General features: G+C 46.7%; 1 protein-coding gene across 2 annotated transcripts in view; it reads right to left on the reverse strand.

The window, feature by feature from the left end:
* Positions 1–23036, reverse strand: part of LOC135901442 (protocadherin gamma-C3-like) — a 288857-nt gene that overhangs the window by 40896 nt on the left and 224925 nt on the right. For both annotated transcript variants that reach the window (XM_065431249.1, XM_065431250.2), the window contains one exon: positions 10512–10735. In XM_065431249.1, coding sequence (XP_065287321.1) covers positions 10512–10735 — 224 coding nt within the window. The remainder of the gene's footprint in view (positions 1–10511; positions 10736–23036) is intronic.

Here is a 23036-nt window from a genome sequence, read left to right on the forward strand (position 1 = left end):
GTTGCATCATCGTCATTCCAGCTTCACCATACTATTCTCATCGCGCCGTAGTCGTCATACAGTGGTCGTCATCTCATTCTCGTCATGCCGCCGTGTTTAAATGCTCGTCACCATCCCACTGTCCTCAAGACGTCGTCGTTGTCGAGCTGCCTCCGTTAGGTCATAGTCATAATTAAACAATCGTCTTCCCATGATCATCACACTGTGGTCATTCCACCTTCTTCATTTCATCGATGCACTTCTTTATCATCACTGCGTCGTCGTGATAGGGACGTCGTATCATCGTCAAGGCCGACCCTGGCGAGCGAGTATCATAGCAAAGCGTACCGATACCGCAGACAGTGAATGTCGACTATAGCCCAAGCAAGTGAAATCTCAGAATGGCCACTACATTCTGAATAAAGGTTTTTCAAGCAATACCATGTCTCTACATTGCTTGAATGCTAGCAAATCGCATTAACGTCGACAGTTATCGCGTGACAAATTCTGCTAGAACGGAATTTTCTTTTGTTCTTTTCGCGTGCAAGCAGGCGAAGTTCCCTGGCAGTGTCCGTCCTCGCCATAGGCATTAGACACGTCTGGCTGTCTTCGTGGGCAGACCGGGCAGCCCTGTAAGCAAACCACTGCCAACGATGCCACAGTGAGCAGGAATCCACTGAAAGATTATGTTACGCCATGTTTCCAGAGCATGGCGGTGTACTTCCATCATGGTGGATATCACCTGTTCGTTAAGTTCTGTGATGTCAGGCAGACTTGATACTGTGAGGAACTGCCTTAGAGTCACAAAACACGACCCATTTCTGTGCCGGCTATTCGGTGATGTAAGTTTTAGCAGCATAGAAGGGCTGCAAGTTCTGCCGACGCAGATGTAGTCATGTGTAACGATTTGAACGTAAATGGAGCTTGGTTAACTGGAACGTGGAACGACGAAGACGGCATTTAAAAGGGTAGGTGAGGTCATACCGTTGGTATATATATATATATATATATATATATATATATATATATATATATATATATATATATATATATATATATATATATATATATATAATGTGTGTGTTTGTGTGTGTTCCAATCATCCGGAGGCGGATGATTGGCCTTGTTTGTAGTTCTCGGAACAGTAAAATTCACTTTAGGCTGTCGCAGGCAACACATGGGATTTAGCGTGGACGCTTGGGGTTTTTGGGGATTCAATGGAAAAAGGACACAGCGCAAAAAAGAAGTGTCTCTCTGTAGTGTCGCTCTCGTGTCCTTTTCTTTTTTACGCTGTGTCCTTTTACCACAGTGGAGATGAAGGCTTAGCCGCCGGCGTATAAGATGACGCTATGCACTTTGATTAGTGCTTATCGCTCATGAAAAAGCCTCTTGCAGTCTCTCGGCAGGTAGGGAAGGTAAGTGATGGGCGGGGATCCTTGACAGATCTCGAATGTGCGCCCTGAGAGATTATACAGCTACGTGTGTCCGTGGTCTCTCGCGATGGGAGTTAATGCTGTTGTTGATGTGCGCAGAGGCAGCCCTAAACACGTGCGTAACGCTTGACCTTGTATGCTCTCGAGAGCACATATGTTCGTCTTGCATATATTTGACAAAACTGGTAGACTGCAACGTAGGAGTCCCAGGAGCTGTATCCTGTACAGATGCAGCATAAATAGACTGATGCGGAAAAGCTGACAAAGCGATGTCGATTACATGCTGAAAGGGCTCGAGAACGCTGTACTCTCACGCAAAAATGTCATTATACTCAAGTAAACAAATCCAGCACCAAGTAGCCAGAGCCACAGCGATCGGAGGTCAGCCACCTTCTATTCATTTAGGAGCGCAGCAGTCTCCGGCTATTCCTAAAAAAATTCACTTTTGCACGGCAAAGTAATGCATTTTTAATGCATACACACCACTTTCATGTGGCGAGGTTCCCCGGTTTTTTTGACGTCGCGTTACAGATAGGCGAAGTGGGTGCAACCCCAAAGCTATTTTCCCCGAAAGACGATGCTGATGGTGACAAAGGCAAAGAATCGGAAATAATTATTTTGTTTTCGTTCGGTCTCACCGTGCATAATCAGCGTGTGCACGTCACACAAGAGGAGGAGTTTTCGCGGTTTTCCTGACGTCGCGGGAAAGACAAGCGAAGTGGGGTGAATTGGCTCGAGAATAAATTTAACAAGCGTGGTGGGCTGATTGCAGAAGTGGAATAGAAAAGTTTGGAATTGCTAGCTTTAAGTTAAAGCGCCGACACTCCAACCAAAATAATGGCGCCAGTGCTTATCTCACCTATAACTAGCGCCCGCATGCAGCGGCGGTCAAAGCGATGCTGCGTAATTGCGCAGGGTGATAGCAGCTGGGATATCTTTAAGAGCTATCGCCGCCCCACTGGTCCTTGCGTCATGCATGATGGCACACGTTTCCCATCCCAGGCGGCTAGCCTGCTTTCTGACCGGTCTTTACAGACGTCTTCATCGAACGTGCCGCACGTGACGCACGTGCCGACGACCGACGATTGTAAACACGGAGGGAGGCCGCCCCAACGCAGCGTGAATGCTGAACGCTTACTTTACTGAAACTTTCTTATCGCACCTAAGTTTTCTTCAAGCGAATCGTGGAGTAAGTTCTGCTTTATATTAATATCTTCAGAATAAGAATATTCCATCTACTCAACCCTCCTGTTTAGTTTAGGGTGGTTCAGGGAATTCTTAAGTTTCGTAAAACACCAACAAGCTTGTGTCAAACGAAGCCCATTTGCGGCCGAAATCATGCACTGTCCTTTACTCACACCTGCATATGACGGAAGCGTGTAATTCATAGGGAGCTTTAGACTCTGCATACACAAAGCGCCACGCCCGGCTTGCGTTGTTCTGTACTCCTTTAGCGTTCTTTTGTAAGCCCGGCTGTTTGCGTCCCCTAACTCCGGGTGCGCAAAATCTAAATGTCCCTTATAACTGAAACGCTATACGCAATAAGGAAACGCACGCCATATGCAAAGAACTGAGAGAGGAAGGCGAAGGCTCAAGCCCCGGAGAAGAACAATGGGCGAACCAAGACGTAAAGAAGCCACCAGTGTATATGGAAGGTGCCCACGAAGCTAGAAACTTGAGTGTCGCGCCGAGCAAGCAGACAGCCAGCGAGTGGCTATTCATTAGCCGGAGCACGCACTCCGACGGCTCGCTCGCTCTCTTCTCCGCGTAAGCGTCAGAGGTCAGAGGGCAAGCCGCGTCGAAAATAATTGCAGCGACGCCGCAGACGCCGTCGAAAGAATGGTGGGAAACCACATAAAAAAAAACGGGAAACGTGGCATGAGGGTCATAGGGCGTCGGAGCGCGAGAAGCAGCGGCGCGTGGAGGGAGAACAGCCCAAAGTGCCATGCAGATTTGTGGACGGCGCAAAACACGCACGTGCGTACAGAGGGCGTTGGAAGCTGGAAGGACAGCACGAGTGCCCGTGTGTTTCTTGTTTATTTACCTTCGATGCGACTTATAAAGCACTCAACTGCCCGCCTCTCATTATAATATCAAGGGACTGTCTTGAAAAGCCGTTAAAGCCTCGCTCTCTGCACTAGAGTACTAAGATATGGCTCTGAACACACAAGAAAGCTGAAACACAAAAAAGAACTGAAAGCCAGCCATGCTTACAGCCACCAATCAAACTGACCCATGGTGACAAGACCGCGTAAATTTCAAGGCTAGATAGGCACTTCCTCGCACGCGTTGTTGTCGACGTCACACCGTGAGTATCGCTTGTTTATACTTGAAGAAAACATTTACATACAAAAAACATACGCGCTTCAATCCGAAATTTTTCACAATGTACGCAACTGTATAAGTCTTGCTGCCTCTCGTCTTGTAGGGTTCTGTGCCAATTTTTTTTCTTTTTTTTTCTCCTGGTAGTTCATTGTAGTTTTATGCAATTGTCGGATGACAACCGACAGCTTGTCCTCCCCCTGTGACTGTAATCTCTTCGCAAGCAGTTGAGGCAGCGTGCACTTAAACATGTTTAAAAATGCACTAGCACTTAAAGGAAATGATTTCTCTCTCTCTCTCTCTCTCTCTCTGAGCGATAACCGGCGAAGACTCTACAGAATGAAATGGAGTGGGGAGGGGAGGGGGTAGCGAGGAGGAAACGGGCGCTGATTGCCGCATACAATACACCCGGAAATCTCTCCATGCGTCGTCAAGGAACACATCGTTAGCGGAAGCGCCGTATCAGCGCTATTGTCGGCGTCTACCATCGTGCACGTTCTTCTCTAGCCGACGGAGGCACACAACACGCGACGCTCTTCGCATTCGCGTGATCTTGCACCGTGATTTGCCCCGCGAGGCACGCGCCTCCCGAAATAAATTAGGCCTAATTAACGTGCGCGCGCTTCACCGGGGGGCGTTCTCCTACTTTCATCGCGTGAGGCGAGCCCGCGTTTACGACGACTTCGAGCGAAGCGCAACTCGACGGGGCGCGGCAACTCCAGAGCGCAGTCATGGCGTGCGCTACGGCTTCCACGAGCGTATGTATGCGTGAGCACAGTGCGCCCGCGACTTGATCGTCAGCGACTGTGCCAGCTTACGCGTGGGAAACGTCCGCGGGCTTTTGCCGCGGCTCTGTCTACGGCTGTTCGAGACGCGGCGTCTCGAGCGGCACGCACGCTTCCCGCGGCGACCATCGTGCAACCGTCGCGGCGGCATCGCATGCAGCGCCTCCGATACCTAGAGCGCCCGTAAAGTCATTTAGAACAATTAACCTATTGACTCTGCAGTTGAAACCGATTCACACCTTTAAGGGTTCTTAAGGGTACGTGCTACAACCTTACGGGTGTAACGATGTGAGTTGTATATAGACAACACCCTTAAGCGTGTAAATTGGTTTACTATGTAGAACACTTTACCGTGTAGAACAACCACAGGTGGAAGCTTTAGCCGTTGCACGATGCGCATACAACAGCGCTGAGTCGACACGCTATGTGTAGGCGCCATCTCTGCGCTCGGCCGAGATTCTAAAGGAATATTGCGGATTTAGGAGAGCGGATGAACTTTACGCTTACACCGAGGAACTGAGCGAAAACTCTGGTTATGTATACTCACATGCCTTGTATCCAAAGAGTGCAGAACCGTTGAGCACTAATTAAGAAATAAAGTTGATGCTGCCCATAGGAAACCCTTCCCTTATGTGAATGCCGCCAGCGTAAACGCGCTTGTCTTTGTAGATGTTCCGTATTTCTGCGTCGTATGTATGCAAAATGAGGGCCGCCTAAATGAATGAAAATACGAACCACAGTTGAAAAAGCAAGACACACGCACATGCTATATTTCATAAAAGAGGACAGAATAAGCGACTGCCTTCTCAGTACATGATCGATATGACTCGATAAACAAATGCAGCATAACTTAAATGAATCGACTGCAACGAAAACGGCCGACATGGAAGCGGAGGGATGAACGTTGGCACTCAAGGATAATTATTTATCATGTTTTAGCTCCCTCTTTCTGCCTGACATATTGGAATTCTGATTTTTTACCCCTTGCGACAGTTCCTTTGGCAGAACGTCACAAACGTCCGTAAAGCTGTTTCATCTTTGGTTAAGCCTTTCCGTCAGTTCATAGCGCAAGGGGACTAAACGTTCTCAAGCCAAGTATAATGAGCACAATGCAAGACTGCAACAAATGTTTTTTTAAAGTACTACTGAATGAGAACCGACACTGCATCAGCCAAGTGCGCTACTGCCTTGCATTGCACGAGCTATAGATACTTCCGCCTACAGGAGCTTGGGCGCCAACGTGGTCAGCGTGGACTCTTGTGCGCAACGCCTTGCAACGTTCCCAAATGCGCATACTGTGACGTGAGAATGTGAATGCGTCTGCAAGTGCGAGGAGTCTATTGTACATCTCCTCGCCATTCTTCCCCGCTACGAGCATCAGCGAGCTCCAATAGACGTTGGACCACATATACTCGAGGTGGTTCTCAGTCCGAAGTTCCCAGACCGACTATAGCATCGATGTGCCTCTCCGGATGAAGACCCCCGTCAGTGCGGCGCAGGGCACCGTCAGCTGCGCTTCGTTCCTCGAAGAGGCAGGACGTCTTTGGAGTGAGCTCCCGAACAGCATTTTGCAATGTGGTGAAACGCAGTATAACTGATGAATCCGGGATATCAAGAAGGTGCGGCGTAATGTTAACGCCTTCCTGTCGCATTTACTGCTACATCGTCCCTGAATTTTCTACAAACGCCTGCAGTATACATGACTTACACTTTATCGAGGTGCACCTTGGTCGGCATGCTAGCGAGGTTTGGTGAAAACGTGTTGAACACTTCTATACGGTATAGTTTTCTTCTCGTTTGAATAACCTGGCGACCAAAGACGTACTCGGAGCCCTCCTCTGCTGCCACAGCGAAGCAGTACGATGGCTGACCTTCCACCGACAGTGACAAGGGAAGCGATTTTGTGTGCCCGCGTTTGAGTAAGCACTTTATTTGGGATGAAATCTACGATTGCGTCGCTGGCCTCTCCTAAATCATTCATTGAATGGTGAAACGATGATAACATGATGCTACATAAAAGCATAGCAGAAAAAAAGGAGATTTTCCAAACGTGTATAAAGTGTCAGTGAAGAAAATAAAGAAGAGGGTAGCAACCAAATGGCACATTCAGTATTTAGTTTTTATAATTTTTTAGTTTTATTAATAATATTATTATTTTGCGCGACATGGACTCTTGTGGCGTGGTGCAGGGGGCTCCCGTCAGCTGATTCAGCAAGTCCAGCCAAACTGACTGTGTTTTGTCAATATTAAAATAGGAAAATAATATCTCTCGTTTTGATTTCCTGCTCGACACACTATAATCTCGAATAATCGTTTCTACATATTATACTGCATAATAATGGTTAACAGAGCCTGTTAGCAAAGAAAGAACTAGACAAGGACGCTGTGAATGTCCGTTGTTAAACGCATATGAGCAGAAAACAAATAGCCATTTTTGCTACTAATTTAGCAAATAACATTTCTTTGGTAATGGAGAGACACTGATATATATGCTGTGGAGGGACGCTGTATACACGCAGAACACTGAATCTTCTTTTTTTGTTTTGGCAAGATGTCTCGCAGACATTTATTTAAGGATGATTATTGACAAAGACCGCTCGACATTTTTTTTTATTATTTTGCGTATGTAAACCGTTGCTTATATTCTATGGTAAGCATTAGAACGTTCGCGTCACTAAAAGAATGTGTTCTTTTCTTCTATTTAGAAAGTTTGAAATGTTTGCTATTCAAGTTCACCAAAGTAAGCTCGCCCCCTCCCCCTCTCCTCCCCCCCCACCTCTCCCTAAAATCCGATCCATAAATTGTCCTATCAGAACACCTGAAACATCCGCGAAACTTCGGGCGGTTTGGACGAACATTTAACAACGAATTTAAGAACGCGTTCTTGTGCGGACTAGTCGTTGTCTATGGAACATTTAAGAACGCGTTCTTAAATTCGTTATTATTTTCGTTGTTAAATATTTGTGCAAGCCGCTCCTGGTCAGACAGAATAAGGAATGAAACAAGAATGAACGAAATTGACGACCAACAATAAAAAGAAATAAAAGCCCAGAAGAATTGCGAAGAGTGGACTTAAATAAGAAACGCGTAAGATACAGAAAATGTAAGGTAGCGGGGAGGCTCTCCTTATGGAGGATCAGTGCATGGTTGAGTTTCTGATACAAGGAATGATGTTGTGGTACTGAGAATCAAGTTTAGAAGGACACCAGGACGGCAGCAATGGTCATAAACAGTAAAACAAATCGTTTGCTTCATTCAGCCTAGCTAGTTACGGCACAATCTCACCCCAACACTGGATAATCTTAAAACTAAATCCTCTTGGCACACTCTTTCGAAGTGTGACAAAACGCTACGATGAGGGTTACCTCCCTTTGCAGTATCGCCCTAATTCCAACAACATGGTTCTCTACAACCTCCTTTGCATACGGTACCGTCTAAACCAGAAAAGTGTAGCCCACCATGACATTGCCATGATTAGCTGTCAGGCCTTAAGCTCGACGACAACTTCGATTGAGCCTATACCAACAGATCTAACCGCGGAAATTTTTTAACGATACAACCACAAGACTGATCTGAGCGTGATATGCTGAATTTGAGAGCAAACGTTAAATTGTAGTGACTGTAGGAAGCAGAAATCTAATTTAGGGCCTGAAAGGTTTTAAAAGATTGCCGCAAACTAGTAAGCTAAAGAAATAGAAGAACGTATTTTACAAATCTGTAATTGCGCACAAAAACACATATCGCCGTTCTGTTAACTGCATCCACTTGACCATCAAAAGCGGGCACGTTGGATTTATGAATAACGGCATACTGGGTAATTGTGACAATGTTGAGGTAAGATTCGCAAATGTGCAACTCACAAATGAATGGTATAATTTATAGTGGTGCACACTACATCAACGTTGTTAGCTTCAGATGTCTAGATGCACTTTACAGAATGTGATGTCACTTACAATAGCCGAGTTAGAGAACTGTAAACCTGATAGTTTCATTTGCGGAAATATTGCCATTTCAACTAATTTTTAATTTAGATATTTTGGATTAAATAATATTGTGCCTCCTACAGTCACTGGATCTTTGACGTTTCCTTTTAAATGCCATAAATCTCAGCAAGCTTGGTGCAGTAGCAGCCAAAAGAAATGATTCCTCCGCTGCCATGTGTTTAGCTAAGAGTACCCAAACTGATGCTTGGGTTAAAAGGTTGCAGCATTCATTGCTGTACGTTTGTTGCGAAAATGCGGTAAATAAGAGAAATGCTTTGAAAGCGGTTATACTCTAGATTCCTGCTCGCAACAAGCAACCAACGAGCGTGCGCTACGCTGAACTTGTGGCAAAGGGCCCACGTCTCCACTTAGCCGCAGTACAGATCGAGCTATCCAATTCGAATGCTGCACCGCCTTTACACGATAGCTTATTTAGAAAATTTAGATTCAATAAGTTTGGCATTGGGTCTCGTAACAGCTGAACGTTACACACAAAACAAAAGGAACTCCCCACCATAGCACATTGCATACAACGATCGCGCCAGGATTTCAAAAAGGCATATTCGAGATTAAAAGAGTGTCTACCACGAGAAGTAATTGTGGTAGACGTTGTAAAGAGAAAAAAAAATTGGACAATGCATTTAAAGGGTTTTTTTTTTTTTTTCAAGGGCTCGCACCCCCAGATGCATGGTGAGAAACAGTGTCTCGTGAGCAACACTGCTGCACAAGCATGCACGTTCCTGAAGGCCTCGCCTTTTGGAGGATACATTAATTATTGCCTGCGGTCATAGAAAGGGTAGTGCAGGGTGCTGCCCGAAAGTAAGTAAGCAGTGCACCACGCCAATTCAGTTATCTCTGTTACGTTTTCTACCAGGTGGAGAAGGTTCATAGATTTTTGCCAGGTCGAACATGGCCGTGAGGAGAGCTATTGGTTCGCGCAGGCGTCCTTTGCATGTATAAAAAAATGAAGGGTGATTTAACTAATAAAACGGAGTCTATACGTGGTAGAGCCTGCGAGTATTAGGCCCTACTGTGCGCTCTAGCATATCACGCGCAATTTCGCCAAGCAGTTTAACGACTATGTCCCGCGAAATTACTGCGACAGAATAGCATAGTTAAATTTAACCAAAGGGTTACGATGGTTTGGCTGGCGTCATCGCTGGCTGTAATTAAAACATTTAGTGGGGGATGGTATACAGCACAAGACACTGCGTAACTGGAAAGCTTCGATATCACACAGCGCGATCGTAAGGTTATGCTTGCCGTCAAAACATCCGCAAGTAGTGAAATTATGTAAAGCCTGACATCTGGCTGGACTAAATATTTGGGCCGGTAATGATAAACACTGAAAACAGCAATTGTACAAAGTACCAAAAAATGGCTTCTCACGATGTCACTCCTTTCTAAGATAGCTTAAACTGAGGGCACTTGCGCAAGTTTATGGATAACCTTCAACAGCAGTTTGGAAGTTCACGTAACATAAGAGTAACCTATTGTAAAGATAGAATTTTTGTGTTGTGTGAAGACCGAATACTTTACCTAAGCTGTCTGTAATGTATTCAAAAGGACGCTTACGTTTGTTACACTATCCCGGCCACGGCGGCCGCATTTCGACTGAGGTGAAAGGCGAGAACACCCACGTACTTAGATTTAGATGCATGGTCCAAATTATTCCGGAGTCCCCAACTACGGCCTCCCTCATAATCAAACAGTGGTTTTGGAACGTGAAACCCCATAATTATTGTTTTTAATTTGTTATACAAACGCTATCCGATGTGCACAATATAATATAGTTGAGCGCCTCCCACCAGAAACGGATCGCTGAGTCCAGCTTCTCCTCAAACACACCACAGCTGCAACGAAGCCTACTTTAAGAAACAATGCGTAGGGAGCTACTCATCCCCATCGCGTAAAGCTTGTCACAGAGTTAATTATTGAACGCTTAATTAATCTACCTGCCTAAGCTCACGCCTGGGAGTTCTAACCGAACGACAGCGCACGGCACTCACCAAGTGGTCGTTGTTGCGCGTGTGCCTTGGAGAGCAGATGACGTCAGTGGTGACGGAGCGCAGTCCGTCGCGGCCTTCTTTGTCGAGCTTGCGCCGCAGGACGAGGCTCTTGGTTCCCGGCAAGATCGTCAGCGGCGAGCCCTCCGGGTCGGCCATGCGCAGCTGGATGTCGCCTCCGGGCTCGCTGGCGTTGCCCACCACCTGGAGTCGGCCCACGATGCTCTCTGCGAAACGGCAGTTGCAATTTCATCTTTCATCATCACCATCATCATTGCCCTATGCAGGGGCGTAGCCAGGGGGGGGGGGGGGGGGGGGCTTATGGGGCTTCAGCCCCCCCCGAAATTTTTTCGTGCTGTCCATGCACCGCCGACCAAAGCGACCCCCGGCGCCGGAAATCACCCTGAATTTTGTCTAGAATGTCTTTTCGACGCTCGAAAAGACATTTAACCGCGAAGATTGCAAACTCGGGCTGGATTTCGTGGCAACGCCCATACACCGGGAGTCACATAACGCCATGCAGTCCCATCCGAGCACAAAGTTTCAAGGACGCTTTGATGGTGAGCGGGCTCGCCGCGGCATCTCACTGAGGCCACGGAATCTATGGAGCGCATGGATATCAATTGCGAAACTTTATGGGTATAAATCTCATAAGCTCTTGATGTGAAAGGTGCATTGACATTTCCAAAGTTGTGCTTTAGATTTTCAATTGCGAAATTTTGTGGGTATAATGTTGTTATAAACATTTGACGCCAAAGGTCTATTGACTTTTCTAAAGTCTTACATCGGAACATACAACGAGACAAGCCAAATCAACACACTAGCAGACGAGTTGACAAAGCAGGCAGCGAGGTCCAATGAGCCGAAGCGTTGGGGTGGTTCATTTGTGCCGTCATGTCACATAAAAAAAAATATCAACATTTTTTTTAACCTACGCCAGAACATCCATGTCAAGACACTAAAGCCAGCCAAAGTAACTACGTTCTTATTTATTTTTTCTACTTTGAATTTTATTCGCGAGGACACATTGAGCCTCTTCAATTTTTTTTGTTCTCGCTACCCTACCCGCGGGCTGCCAGAGCCAGCCAGAGCGCATACGTTTTTCTCGTATGGCCCCGACCACCGTGCGGTGCGCGCACTTCGGCGCGCGTTCGGTTTGCTCTGGCCGAGTGGATTTTGACCTGACAGAGTTTTGGACGCTTTCTGGCTAGCAGACGAGAAAAAAATGGTCGCTCGCCGCCATTACTGTAGGGACTCGAAGGATTGCACCGCATTCCTTGAGCGGAACCTTTCCGGAAAGTCTTGTTTTGCCGCTGTAGGATACTGAGCAGTATGCGTATGGTTCTCAGTGGACGAAGCGTACGTCTCATGTTTTCTTCGGTATTCCTTCCGTAGCCCCATTAGGTGCTCGAAGTAGGCATTCGATTCTGGCCAACATACTTTCCTATGCGTTTTTTTTTCCATTTCGGTGCCTCCGCCTCACAGAAAAGAAAATACATTGTTGCGGCGCAGCGAATTGTCGCATGGTGAAAGTTCGATTTTGATAATTCTTTTGCGGAAAGTAATGGCCGACGGGACGCTTCAGTTGCCGGATACGTTTATTGTATTATTGCGAAAGTAATTATATGGACACTCCAGGCGCATTCCTGCCGTCGCCGTCGCCCTCATGTTTCGTATAAAGTCCAAGGGTGATAACATCGTGACCACGCGCTGCATGCTGTATGTGCGAGTGAAAGCGTAGGAGGGGACGTGGAATGGTTGAGCCGACGATGGTGGCTCAGTCTTGTGTGCGCAAAGGAGAAAAGCGGGGAGCAAGCGCGCCGCCTTCCGTCGCGCGCAATACATCGGGGGGAGTGGATGGAATGGGGGCGGAATCTAGGATTCTGTGAATCGATGATTGTGCAACATGTTTATTTGCCTTGTTTGATGCATTATATACAGTTACTTCTTCTTACATACATAGACTCATTGGAGACTTATACGTATACTTAAATATCTTGTTGCGAGGTTTTGTGTATACATGCAGTGAACTTTGTTTCCAGTGATACTTTTTTCTCCTTTATCAAGCCGTATTTTCACATTTGTATATCCCATTGTATCTTTGCATTTCTAATGAACGAGGGCGAGTCAAATTAAAGTGAGCCTACCCTAACCGCGCAATAATGGTTCGGTTCATTATCTGCGAGGCATGCGCGTAGGAGAACGGCATGTCTCTTTTACAAAAGTGACAAGCAGGTGTGAAGATAAATGTTCGTTAATGCTCTCACACACTGGGTTGAATATGGTTGCATCACATAATGGACACTTCAAAAGTTTAACAGCTCGGTGTCGCGAAATTTTTGACAGCTGAAGGTGTTTCCAACACAGAAATTAATCACCATATGACTGCCGTGTACATTGAACACTTCATTTCATTGACCACTGCGAAGCGTTGGAGCAAACGGTTCAAAGGACGTTGCAAAGGCATTCCAAGACCGGGCCAAAACCATCGTGCAATCACCCCCCCCTCCCCCCCAATTTCATGAGCTGCTGAAACAAGAACGGAAGATAAGCATCGATGAACTGGCAGACCCTCTGAACATCAGTCACGGTTCGGTTCACGCCATAATTCATGAGCTTCTCGGTTATCGGCTCTTTGGTGCGCAATGGATCCCCAAGATTTTGACCCATTGCGAGAAGACGGAGAAGTTTCGCGCTGCCTTGATTCATCTGATCGGTTATCACAATGAGGATGACGACTTCTTGTTTGCAACTGTGATCGGGGACGAACCTTGGTGCCACTACTACGAGCCTGAAACTCGACGGCAAAGCTTACAGTGGAAACATTCGAATTTACCACGCCCAAAGAACGTAAAGGCCATCATTTGCGCTGGAAAAGTGTTGTTAACTTTTTTTTTCGATCGACCGGGTCCATTACTGATAGAATTTGCTAAATCTTGAGAGGCTATCAATTGTTCCCGATATTGTAAAACGCCAGAGCGGCAGCGTGTCGCAATCAAGAACGAACAAAGTGGAAAATTGACGAATGGGGTCATCTTGTTCCACGACAATGCCTGTCCCCACGTCGCTTGTGTGGTTAATACAAAACTGACGAAGTTCAAGTGGGAAACGCTGCAACATCCGCCATACAGCTCAGACCTGTCACCTTGTGACTTCTACATTTTGGGGCAACCGAAAAATCAGCTAAAGGGAACCAGATACAGACTTTTTGAAGCAGCAACCCAAGGAGTTTTATAAGACGGGAATCACGCGACTCGTTAGTCAATAGGACAAATGTCTAAATTCTCATGAAGACTACTTTTAAATAAAGTACCCCGTTGTTGGCTCATTCATTTGACTTGCCCTCATATATCTTGCAGAACTCCTGCTTTTTATACGTGCTCTCTGTCGCGACTATAACTTCGGTGCAATTACTCACGATACACGACAAGGGACAGCTACTCCTGCGTAATACATTGGAACAAACGACAGCGTCATTGAGATTTTTCACTGGCCATTGCATATATACAAGAATGTAAGCACGGTTCTTGAATGACAAAGTTTCATTAACATATTTGTCCTCAACTTGTTCAGTTCATTGCTTTAATTTTTCATATCAGCGGCATGCACTGCTTTCCTGGTTTCGAACTGATATAGTTCTAAAGTTCGTGTGATAATTTCTTTACTTAATAAATAGACAAAAAGCATGGAAGCATTGATGTCAGTTATGTCGGGCACAATTTTTGGCACATACGAGTATAATATTTTATGAAAAAATAGATATATTACTTGTATTTACAGTGCGTAGCTTTCAAGAATTCGTTTGCAGCATCTTTGGCAATGACAATGCAGTTATTATTCATGTATTTGATCCCTCGATAAATTGTTTAAGAGGAAGCTTTAGGTCGGGCCAAATCCGACGCGGCCTCTTCAAATACTTGTAAACGCAGAAACGCTTTTCTGAGATAATCCTGCTAATCGCTTTTATTGAAATTAGTTGCATTTGAGAAAGAAAGTTAAATCCTAGTGTCTCTTGGAAACAGAACTTCGATTTAGGGCCTGGATTTTGTTTAAAATATTTTGAAAAATTCGAAAGCTTGAAAAAATAGAAGCACGACGTTTACAAACTAATAGCTATGCATGAAGAACAGATATCGTGGTTCTGTAAACGGCATTTATTTTAACAGTCAAAGCGGACAAGTTTGCTGTGTGAATTTGTATCTTACGTGAATTGGTTACGTTGTGTACAAGGGTTCTGCAAAAGCCGTTATTTCCGCAATACTAAATTTTTTTGAGATTCATGTGTAGCATATCTATTTTGTCCGCTGTAGATGTACTATTAGATGCAATTCACAGAATTGTGATATCATTTTTCATTGTTGAGTCCCGGAGTTTTAAACTTGATAGTTTCGTTTTCTGAAAATTTTCAGTTTTGGCCAAATTTGAATAAATAAGTGACCACCTAAATGAAAAATTCTAAACTAGTAGTCACTAGAAGTAAACTTTTTCTTTTAAATGCAACTAACCTCCTCAAATTTGGTGATGTGGTTGCAGGGAAAAACGAATTCCTCTTCTACATGTACTTAAATAGGAGCACCCGAGCTATATATATATATATATATATATATATATATATATATATATATATATATATATATATATGTATGTATGTATGTATGTATATATATATATATATATATATATATATATATATATATATATATATATATATATATATATATATATATATATATATTATAATACCGAGACCGATCAAGTTGCCCAGCGCTGTTTATTCCAAAAAAGGCAGCGCCCGCAGCTCACGCGCGAAGAAGTCGAAGAAGAGGGAAGATGATGATGGCTATGTACAAATGAAAACGACGAAGTACGTTAATAGTGCTTACACTAACTTCCCCCCGTCATGGAAGCGGCCAGCCTGGCCGCAGATTAGAGATTATCTAAACGGGGAGTGAAGGGCTTCATCCGCGACACGTGAACGATTTCGGCATTCCGGCGGCGCCGGTCAGTGACGGAGTGTACTGGGCGGACGAGATAGTTCACTGCAGATGTTTGCTGCACAACGGTGTATGGACCAATGTAGCGTGGAAGCAACTTCTCACAGAGGCCTGGGGTGCGGACTGGAGTCCAAAGCAGGACTTGGTCTCCTGGGTGAAAACGTAGGTCACGGCGTTTGTTGTCGCAGTAACGCTTGCGCTCAGCTTGGGTAGCTTCCGTGCTTTGCTGGGCGATTTGACGGCAATGTGCAACTCGGGCAGCAAAATCTTCTGGAAGCGACGCGTTAGGCGAAGAAGGTGCGAAAAATAGTTCTCTGTCGAATATGGTGGAAGGAGATCGTCCATACACAAGGAAGAAAGGGCTGTAGCCGGTAGTCCGTTGAATAGCAGTATTATATGCGAATGTCACAAAAGGAAGAATTTTATCCCAGTCAGTGTGGTCAGGACGGATGTACATGGCAATCATGTCAGACAGCGTACGGTGGAAGCGCTCAGTAAGGCCATTGGTTTGCGGATGATAAGTAGAAGTAGATTTGTGGACGGTATTAGTGGCTCGAAGAACTTCCTCGAGAACTTGTGAAATGAACGCCTTGCCACGGTCACTGAGAAGAACGCGAGGAGCCCCGTGGCGCAAGACGATGGCGCGCAAGAAAAAGTCGGCGACCTCAGAAGCGGTGCCGGATCGCAGAGGGGCAGTCTCGGCATATCTTGTTAAATGGTCGACCGAAGTGACAATCCAACGGTGACCGGAGGGTGTCAACGGCAAGGGACCATATAAATCAATGCCAACAAATTCAAAAGGTGCGTCCGGGCAAGGGAGAGGTTGTAGTAAACCGGCAGGAGGGGATGTCGAGCGTTTGCGGTGCTGACATGACGCACAAGAGGCAATGTATTTGGCCACCGTTGTTGATAGGCCAGGCCAGAAGCAGCGGGTCTTTATGCGGTCGTAAGTCTTGTGGAAGCCTAAGTGGCCAGCCGATACATCGTCGTGAAGTGCCTCTAATACCCGCAAGCGAAGGCAGCGAGGTAGAACTGGGACCCACCGGTGACCTGTTGGGTGGTAAACGTAGCGGTGTAGCACGCCACCTTGCAGGCGGAATTGTCGAAGTTGGCGTCGCAAGCGGCTGTTGGGTGGTTCGGTGAACCCACCAAGGCGATCCATGAGAGCTCGACAGTAGGAGTCGGCCCGCTGAAGCGAGACGAAATCAGAGCGTGATGAAAGCGTAACTTGGTCCAGGGGCGTTATCGAGAGTTGGTGGGAGGCAAGCGTATCATCGGAACGACGTGATTGGAAAGACGACGGCGCGTTACCGGGAGAGAGTGAGAGTGGGCAGCGAGACAATGCGTCTGCATCATGATGGCGTTTTCCAGACTTGTATGTTATAGTGAAGTCATATTCCTGCAAGCGCAGTATCCAGCGTCCTAAGCGTCCTGACATGTTTTTCATTGATGACAGCCAACACAGAGCATGATGGTCGGTGACGATGGTGAAGTGGCGGCCGTAAAGGTATGGGCGAAATTTCTGAATCGACCAAACGATAGCCAGGCACTCTTGCTCTGTAATGGTGTAGTTCCGCTCAGCTGGAGAAAGTGTTCGGCTGGCATATGCTATGACTTGCTCTTTAGATTCTGTATCACGTTGCAGAAGTACTGCGCCAATACCTTGTGCGCTTGCGTCAGTATGGAGTATGGTGGGGGCACGATTATCGAAGTGGCGAAGCACTGGTCCGGAAGTAAGATGCCGCTTGAGAGCTTGAAAAGCCGACTCGCAGTCGCTAGTCCACGTGAAAGAGGCACCGGTAACCAGTAGCTTGTGTAGAGGAGCTGCTATTGCTGCGAAGTTGCGTATAAATCTACGAAAATATGACGCCAAGCCGAGGAAACTACGTAGATCTTTCTGTTGCTGGGGGCGAGGAAACTGAAGAACGGCACTAATCTTTTCGGGGTCAGGCTGGATGCCAGCTTTTGAGACGACGTGGCCCAATACTTTTATTGTTTTGCTTGCAAATTTGCATTTTTTTGTATTGATTTGGAGACCAGCATTCGCAAGGCACTTGAGAACTTCGTCTAATCGTTGAAGATGTTGGCTGAAGTCAGGCGAAAAGATGACAATATCGTCCAGATAACACAGGCATGTCTTCCATTTTAGACCACGAAGGACGTTGTCTATCATGCGTTCAAATGTGGCAGGAGCATTACAAAGGCCAAAAGGCATCACGTTAAATTCATAAAGGCCATCCGGTGTAGCGAATGCGGTCTTTTCTTTGTCAGTCTCGTTCATCGGAATTTGCCAATATCCTGACCGAAGATCAAGGCTGGAGAAATACTCCGCCCCTTGTAGTGTGTCCAAAGCGTCGTCAATTCGAGGGATTGGATATACGTCCTTGCGTGTAATCTTATTGAGCGCTCGATAATCCACGCAAAAGCGAACTGAGCCATCTTTTTTCTTTACCAGGACCACGGGAGACGCCCATGGGCTAGATGAAGGGCGTATTATCTTCCGCGCAAGCATGTCAGCAACCTGTTGTTCAATGACCTTTCGTTCGGACGGCGATACACGATAGGGGCGTCGTCGTATAATGGCGGAACCATCGGTTTCGATGCGGTGTGTAGCCGCAGGAGTTTGGCTCAACACAGGGGAACAGCTGTCGAAACAGGCTTTGTGTTTTGCCAAGACCACCATTAGGGCTTCGGACTGCGCGGCTGTTAGGTCAGAACCAAGAACGGCTGGAGGAGCGAAAGAATCATCCAAACCTGAGGTTGGGGCTGGCGATGAAGAAGGGCAAAGCGTGACTAGAGAGATAGGTTGAGTGTCGGCGAGGGTTGCCACAGTCATCCCTTTGGGCAGCATCACAGGATCTGGGGTCGTGTTGCAAGCAGACAGAAGGGCGCAGCCGCGTGAAAACCGGACGAGACAGGTGGCAATGAGAATTCCGCGAGAAGTACAGCGGGAAGAAGGGGCGACTAGGGCGTCTCCGTCGGCGATTTGACTGGATGTTACGGCTACAACGTCTTCGTGACCAGGACGCAGGACGTAGTCGGCAGCGATGGTCAAGTTCACGCATGAAAGTGAAGAGTCCGCAACAGGTTCAAGCTCTGTATCCGTGATGTGGACAACTTCCTCTCTACATGAAATGACGGCTGAAGCAGAATGTAGGAAGTCCCAACCCAGTATAATTTCATGGATACACGTTGGAAGGATGAGAAACTCGATGTGGTGGCGTATGCCGTCGATGAGAACACGAGCAGTACACTGTCCGTCAGGGTGAATGAATGCATTATTAGCACCACGCAAAATAGGTCCAAGATAAGGCGTTTTTACTTTACGGAGCCGCGAACACAGATCACTCCGCAGAACAGAAACGGCGGCACCGGTATCGATGAGAGCTGACGCGGGAACACCTTCGACAGTCACAGAAAGCATGTTGGCCGGGCGAACAGGAGGAATTTTTGAAGACCGATAAGAAGCAGTTTCCCCTCCAAAAACTGCAACAGTTAGTTTTCCGAGTGCTGGTCGACAAAATGGGAAGTGGGGCGAAGCGGTGATGTAGAGCGCCGGTAAGGGGATGGAGAACGACGTCTGGCCGAACGGGAACTATGAGGCAGATTGGGAGCAGCTGGTGGAGACGGAGAACGCTGTGGCAGGGACGAGTACGGTCCGGAATAGTAGTCGGCTGGTCGGCGAGTGCGGTCTCTTTCGTGCTCAGCATAGCCTCGCCTTTCATCCTGCTGGCGCCGGCGGCAGAAGCGGGATATATGGCCGCGTATACCGCAGTAAAAACAAACCGGACGAGGTGGACGCCACTGAGGGTACGATGGCGCAGCAAGTGCTCTGGGTCCCATCGAAGCCAAATGGTCATAGGAAACGCCAGTAGGCACGGAAGGCACGGAAGGCACGGTAGGGGTGGGTAGCGAAACAACATCCGCGTAGGTAGGTGTGGAGCGCGCTACCGGAGCAAGATGCGTCGTGGGCGTGGTCATCGCTGTCAACTCCTGCTTTACGACCTCGCGCAAGTCGAAGGTGGGGGTTGGGGCGCAGGCAGCAGGTGGACGGCTGAGGTCTTGTAGGTGAAGCTCTTCGCGGATGATGGTGCGGATAAGAGCACGTAGATCTGGAGAATGGGGAACCTGAGGATCGCTGCTGTCATGTGGAAGACGAATAGACTGCAGCTCGTCGAGGCGTTGACACGTTGAAGTGATGTCTTGGACAGAAGCCGGATTTTGCACGATTAAGGCGTTGAATGCGACAGGCCCAATGCCTTTTAAGATGTGGCGAACGCGTTCGGCTTCCGTCATGCTAGGATTCGCACGGCGGCACAGAGCCAAGACATCCTCTATGTATGATGTGTAAGACTCTTGGGGAAGTTGGCGCCGCGTTCCCAGCTTCTGTTTGGCGACTTCTGCACGGCCAGACGAGGAAGCGAAGATTTGCCGCAGCTTCGAGGTAAACGTGGACCAATCCGCGATGTCGGATTCGTGGTTGAAATACCACGTCTTTGCAACACCGGTCAAGTAGAAGGCGACGTGCCTCAATTTCTGGGTGTCATTCCACTTGTTGCAAGAACTCACGCGGTCGTAGTGGTCGATCCAATCGTCTACGTCATCACCGCGGAGTCCTGCGAAGACAGGGGGATCGCGCTGAGGGCTCGTCACAGTCCAAGAGGGCGCCGCAGGCGGGGTCGTCTCTGTGGTAGGGTTAGAGGCGCCGGAAGGGCCGGGGTTGGAAGTGTCCATTGTTGTAGGGGTAGCTGGGTGCAGGCGGCGACCGGAACGGAGCTCCAGGGAGGACGGGAACGCGAGAGGACGTCGGGATCTTGACGTACCTCCACCACTTTATAATACCGAGACCGATCAAGTTGCCCAGCGCTGTTTATTCCAAAAAAGGCAGCGCCCGCAGCTCACGCGCGAAGAAGTCGAAGAAGAGGGAAGATGATGATGGCTATGTACAAATGAAAACGACGAAGTACGTTAATAGTGCTTACAATATATATGTTGGGCCAGTGGCGTAGCCCCCCCCCGAACAAAATTTCTGGCTACGCCACTGGCCCTATGGTAACATCCACTCCAGGATGAAGGCCCCTACCAGCAATCTTTTATTACCCCTGTCTTGGACTAGTCCAGGTAGCGGCTGCAAACTTTTTCTTTTGGAAACGTAGTGATTAACATAACATGACGAACTAAAGGGACTGTAACCCCATAAATTCCGACGTATCATATAGTTTACGACGCTTTGACAACTCGAAATTGTGATTTAAGCATTGCAAACACAATGCTTTGCTAACAGTAGCGTTCTTTATATGTTGGAGAGCGATTTCAGTTGGTATACTTCAGCAAAACAGTTACTAAGATAATCATTACTATAATAATTAGGTTATAACTCAGAAACACCTTACAGCTGTTTTGTACAAATGTACTATCCATAACACGAAATAAAGGTGACCAAGTTCTAATAATATTACTTGAGGCAGAACTGCGCCCGGTCATTACGGGAATAAAAGGATTCTAATACCGCTTCGAAATGAAACCCAAAACCTCCGCTACATTTCTTTCTTTCCTGTGATACTTATTCAGAGTGAAATGCACTTCCGAGGCGCATGAGACCGATTTATTTTCTCGATCTATGCTTACCTGACAAAACTGCTCTTTTTCTTTCAGCTCTACTTCGTTCACGTAACTATTGACATCTTCTTGGAACACCTTTTACCAGATTCTTATTCTTGTTTGTTCTTGCTTTTGTTAGTGTGCTCTGCTATTTACCTTAAGGTGGTGGGTATTATTTTTGTTACTATCTTGTGAAGCAAAAATCTTCGCGGCACAATAAAGACATTTTTTTTCACATGATACAACTTTTTTCCGTTCTACAACTCGGCCAAATGCACTTGAGCAACTCCTCCTTTGGCTGCCACAAGGTTACCAGCAGTATATTTAAAATGTGTAACAATGTCCTCATCCAGGAAAGGCGTGCGATAGCTTGACGGTTTCTTCAAGACAGGGAAGCCGCCCTTGCCTCCATTTAGGACGCATAGAATAGAGGCCGTTTGAGCTCCGACAACGCGACATCTCCGAGAACGAGTTAGGAGACTCTCACTGCGCGAGTGAGAGTCTCCTAGAGAGCCGTCTCTCTCTAGACAGTCTCCTAGACAGCCGTCTCTCTCTGAGAGTGAGAGACGGCTGGTGTGCTGCGAAATGTCGTTGCGTTCTGTGCTACCGAGCACTGCTTGTGATGCCAGAACAGGGCGGCTAATTGTGATGGTGCGAAATTTTGTCCTCTTTTGGCGCCGCTTTCTTCGTAATGTAACTGTGCCAGCGAAGTGCTTTCGGTGCGAGCTTGTGCTTTGATCGGAGTTCGAGGTAATTCGCCGTCGCCACATAAGAGCATTGGTCTTAGCCGCGATGTTTTTTTTTTTTTACTTTTTACTGTCTACATTACCTCATATTTGTCCGCAGGTACTTATAATAGCGAATGTCTGTTTACATGCAGAGAACTTTTGGGGAGCAGTTTTACATTTCACAGGAGGAATACGGCATTCAGCAGCCAAGCCTGTTCTCCTCATATTCAGCCTATTTTGAAGTCCACAGCAGGAAAAGACCTCTCCCAGTGATCTCCAAGTGTCCCTGTCTTGGACTAGCTGATTCCAAGTTGTTCCTGCAAATATCCTAATTTCATCACCCCACATAATTTTGTCATTGATGGTTATATTTATTCTTAAGTGACGCAACTCCACGTACTGTTCACTGTAGCTCCTGAGTTCTGTGACAATCTATATACGTTATGGAAGCTTTTTACAGCCCGCTATAGACATTGCGTAGTCATTTTTCCCTCCTTTTTCTTTTTGTGTGCATGTGTAGATGTGTGTGATCATGATCGTGTCATAGTTTCTTCGCCTTCTCAAAAAAGTCGTATTAACGTACGCGAAATTTCGAGGAAAACAACATGTCGACTAATACAACATGCGGTGGAGCAGATCTCAGGTTGAATCATCAAAGAGATGGGTTATTTTTCCGGCACAGTATTAAAATATTGGAGGGGTGGCTTGTTTATTCTTGCCCTCAAGAAAGACTTGTTCGTCTGCGCTGCTAACAATAGAATAGAATAGGTATATATTTTCTGTAATTCTGATTCGCTGCATAGTTTTAAGAGACTGTGTTTCGAACATCAGCGACATTATGAAACGAAATAAAATTTGGCCTTCGAAATCTTTGCGGTTGATGGCAGTGCTTTGTCATGCCTTGGGTGCTGTCGTACAGCACCGCTAAACTAGGTGCGCTCCTGTGGCTTAGCAATCAGAAATAGAAACTCAAAGTTTCAGCTCACATTAGAGCTAGAAAACTTCAAAAAATTTCTAGCCGCCAAAGCTTATCAGAGCCGACAGAGAATGGTGCGTTTGAGAGTTCGCGGGGTTGCGACTGTGAATGAGCTTTCCAATCGTGAGGAGACGAGAGCTTCCGAGAGCAAGCAAAAGCCAGCCAAATGATCGGAATTGGTCATACATTCAACGTCGGCATCATTAGGCGATTTTCAATAATATTGAGG

This window comes from Dermacentor albipictus, chromosome 1 (assembly GCF_038994185.2).
Source record: "Dermacentor albipictus isolate Rhodes 1998 colony chromosome 1, USDA_Dalb.pri_finalv2, whole genome shotgun sequence".
In the NCBI taxonomy this organism is placed as follows: Eukaryota; Metazoa; Arthropoda; class Arachnida; order Ixodida; family Ixodidae; genus Dermacentor; species Dermacentor albipictus.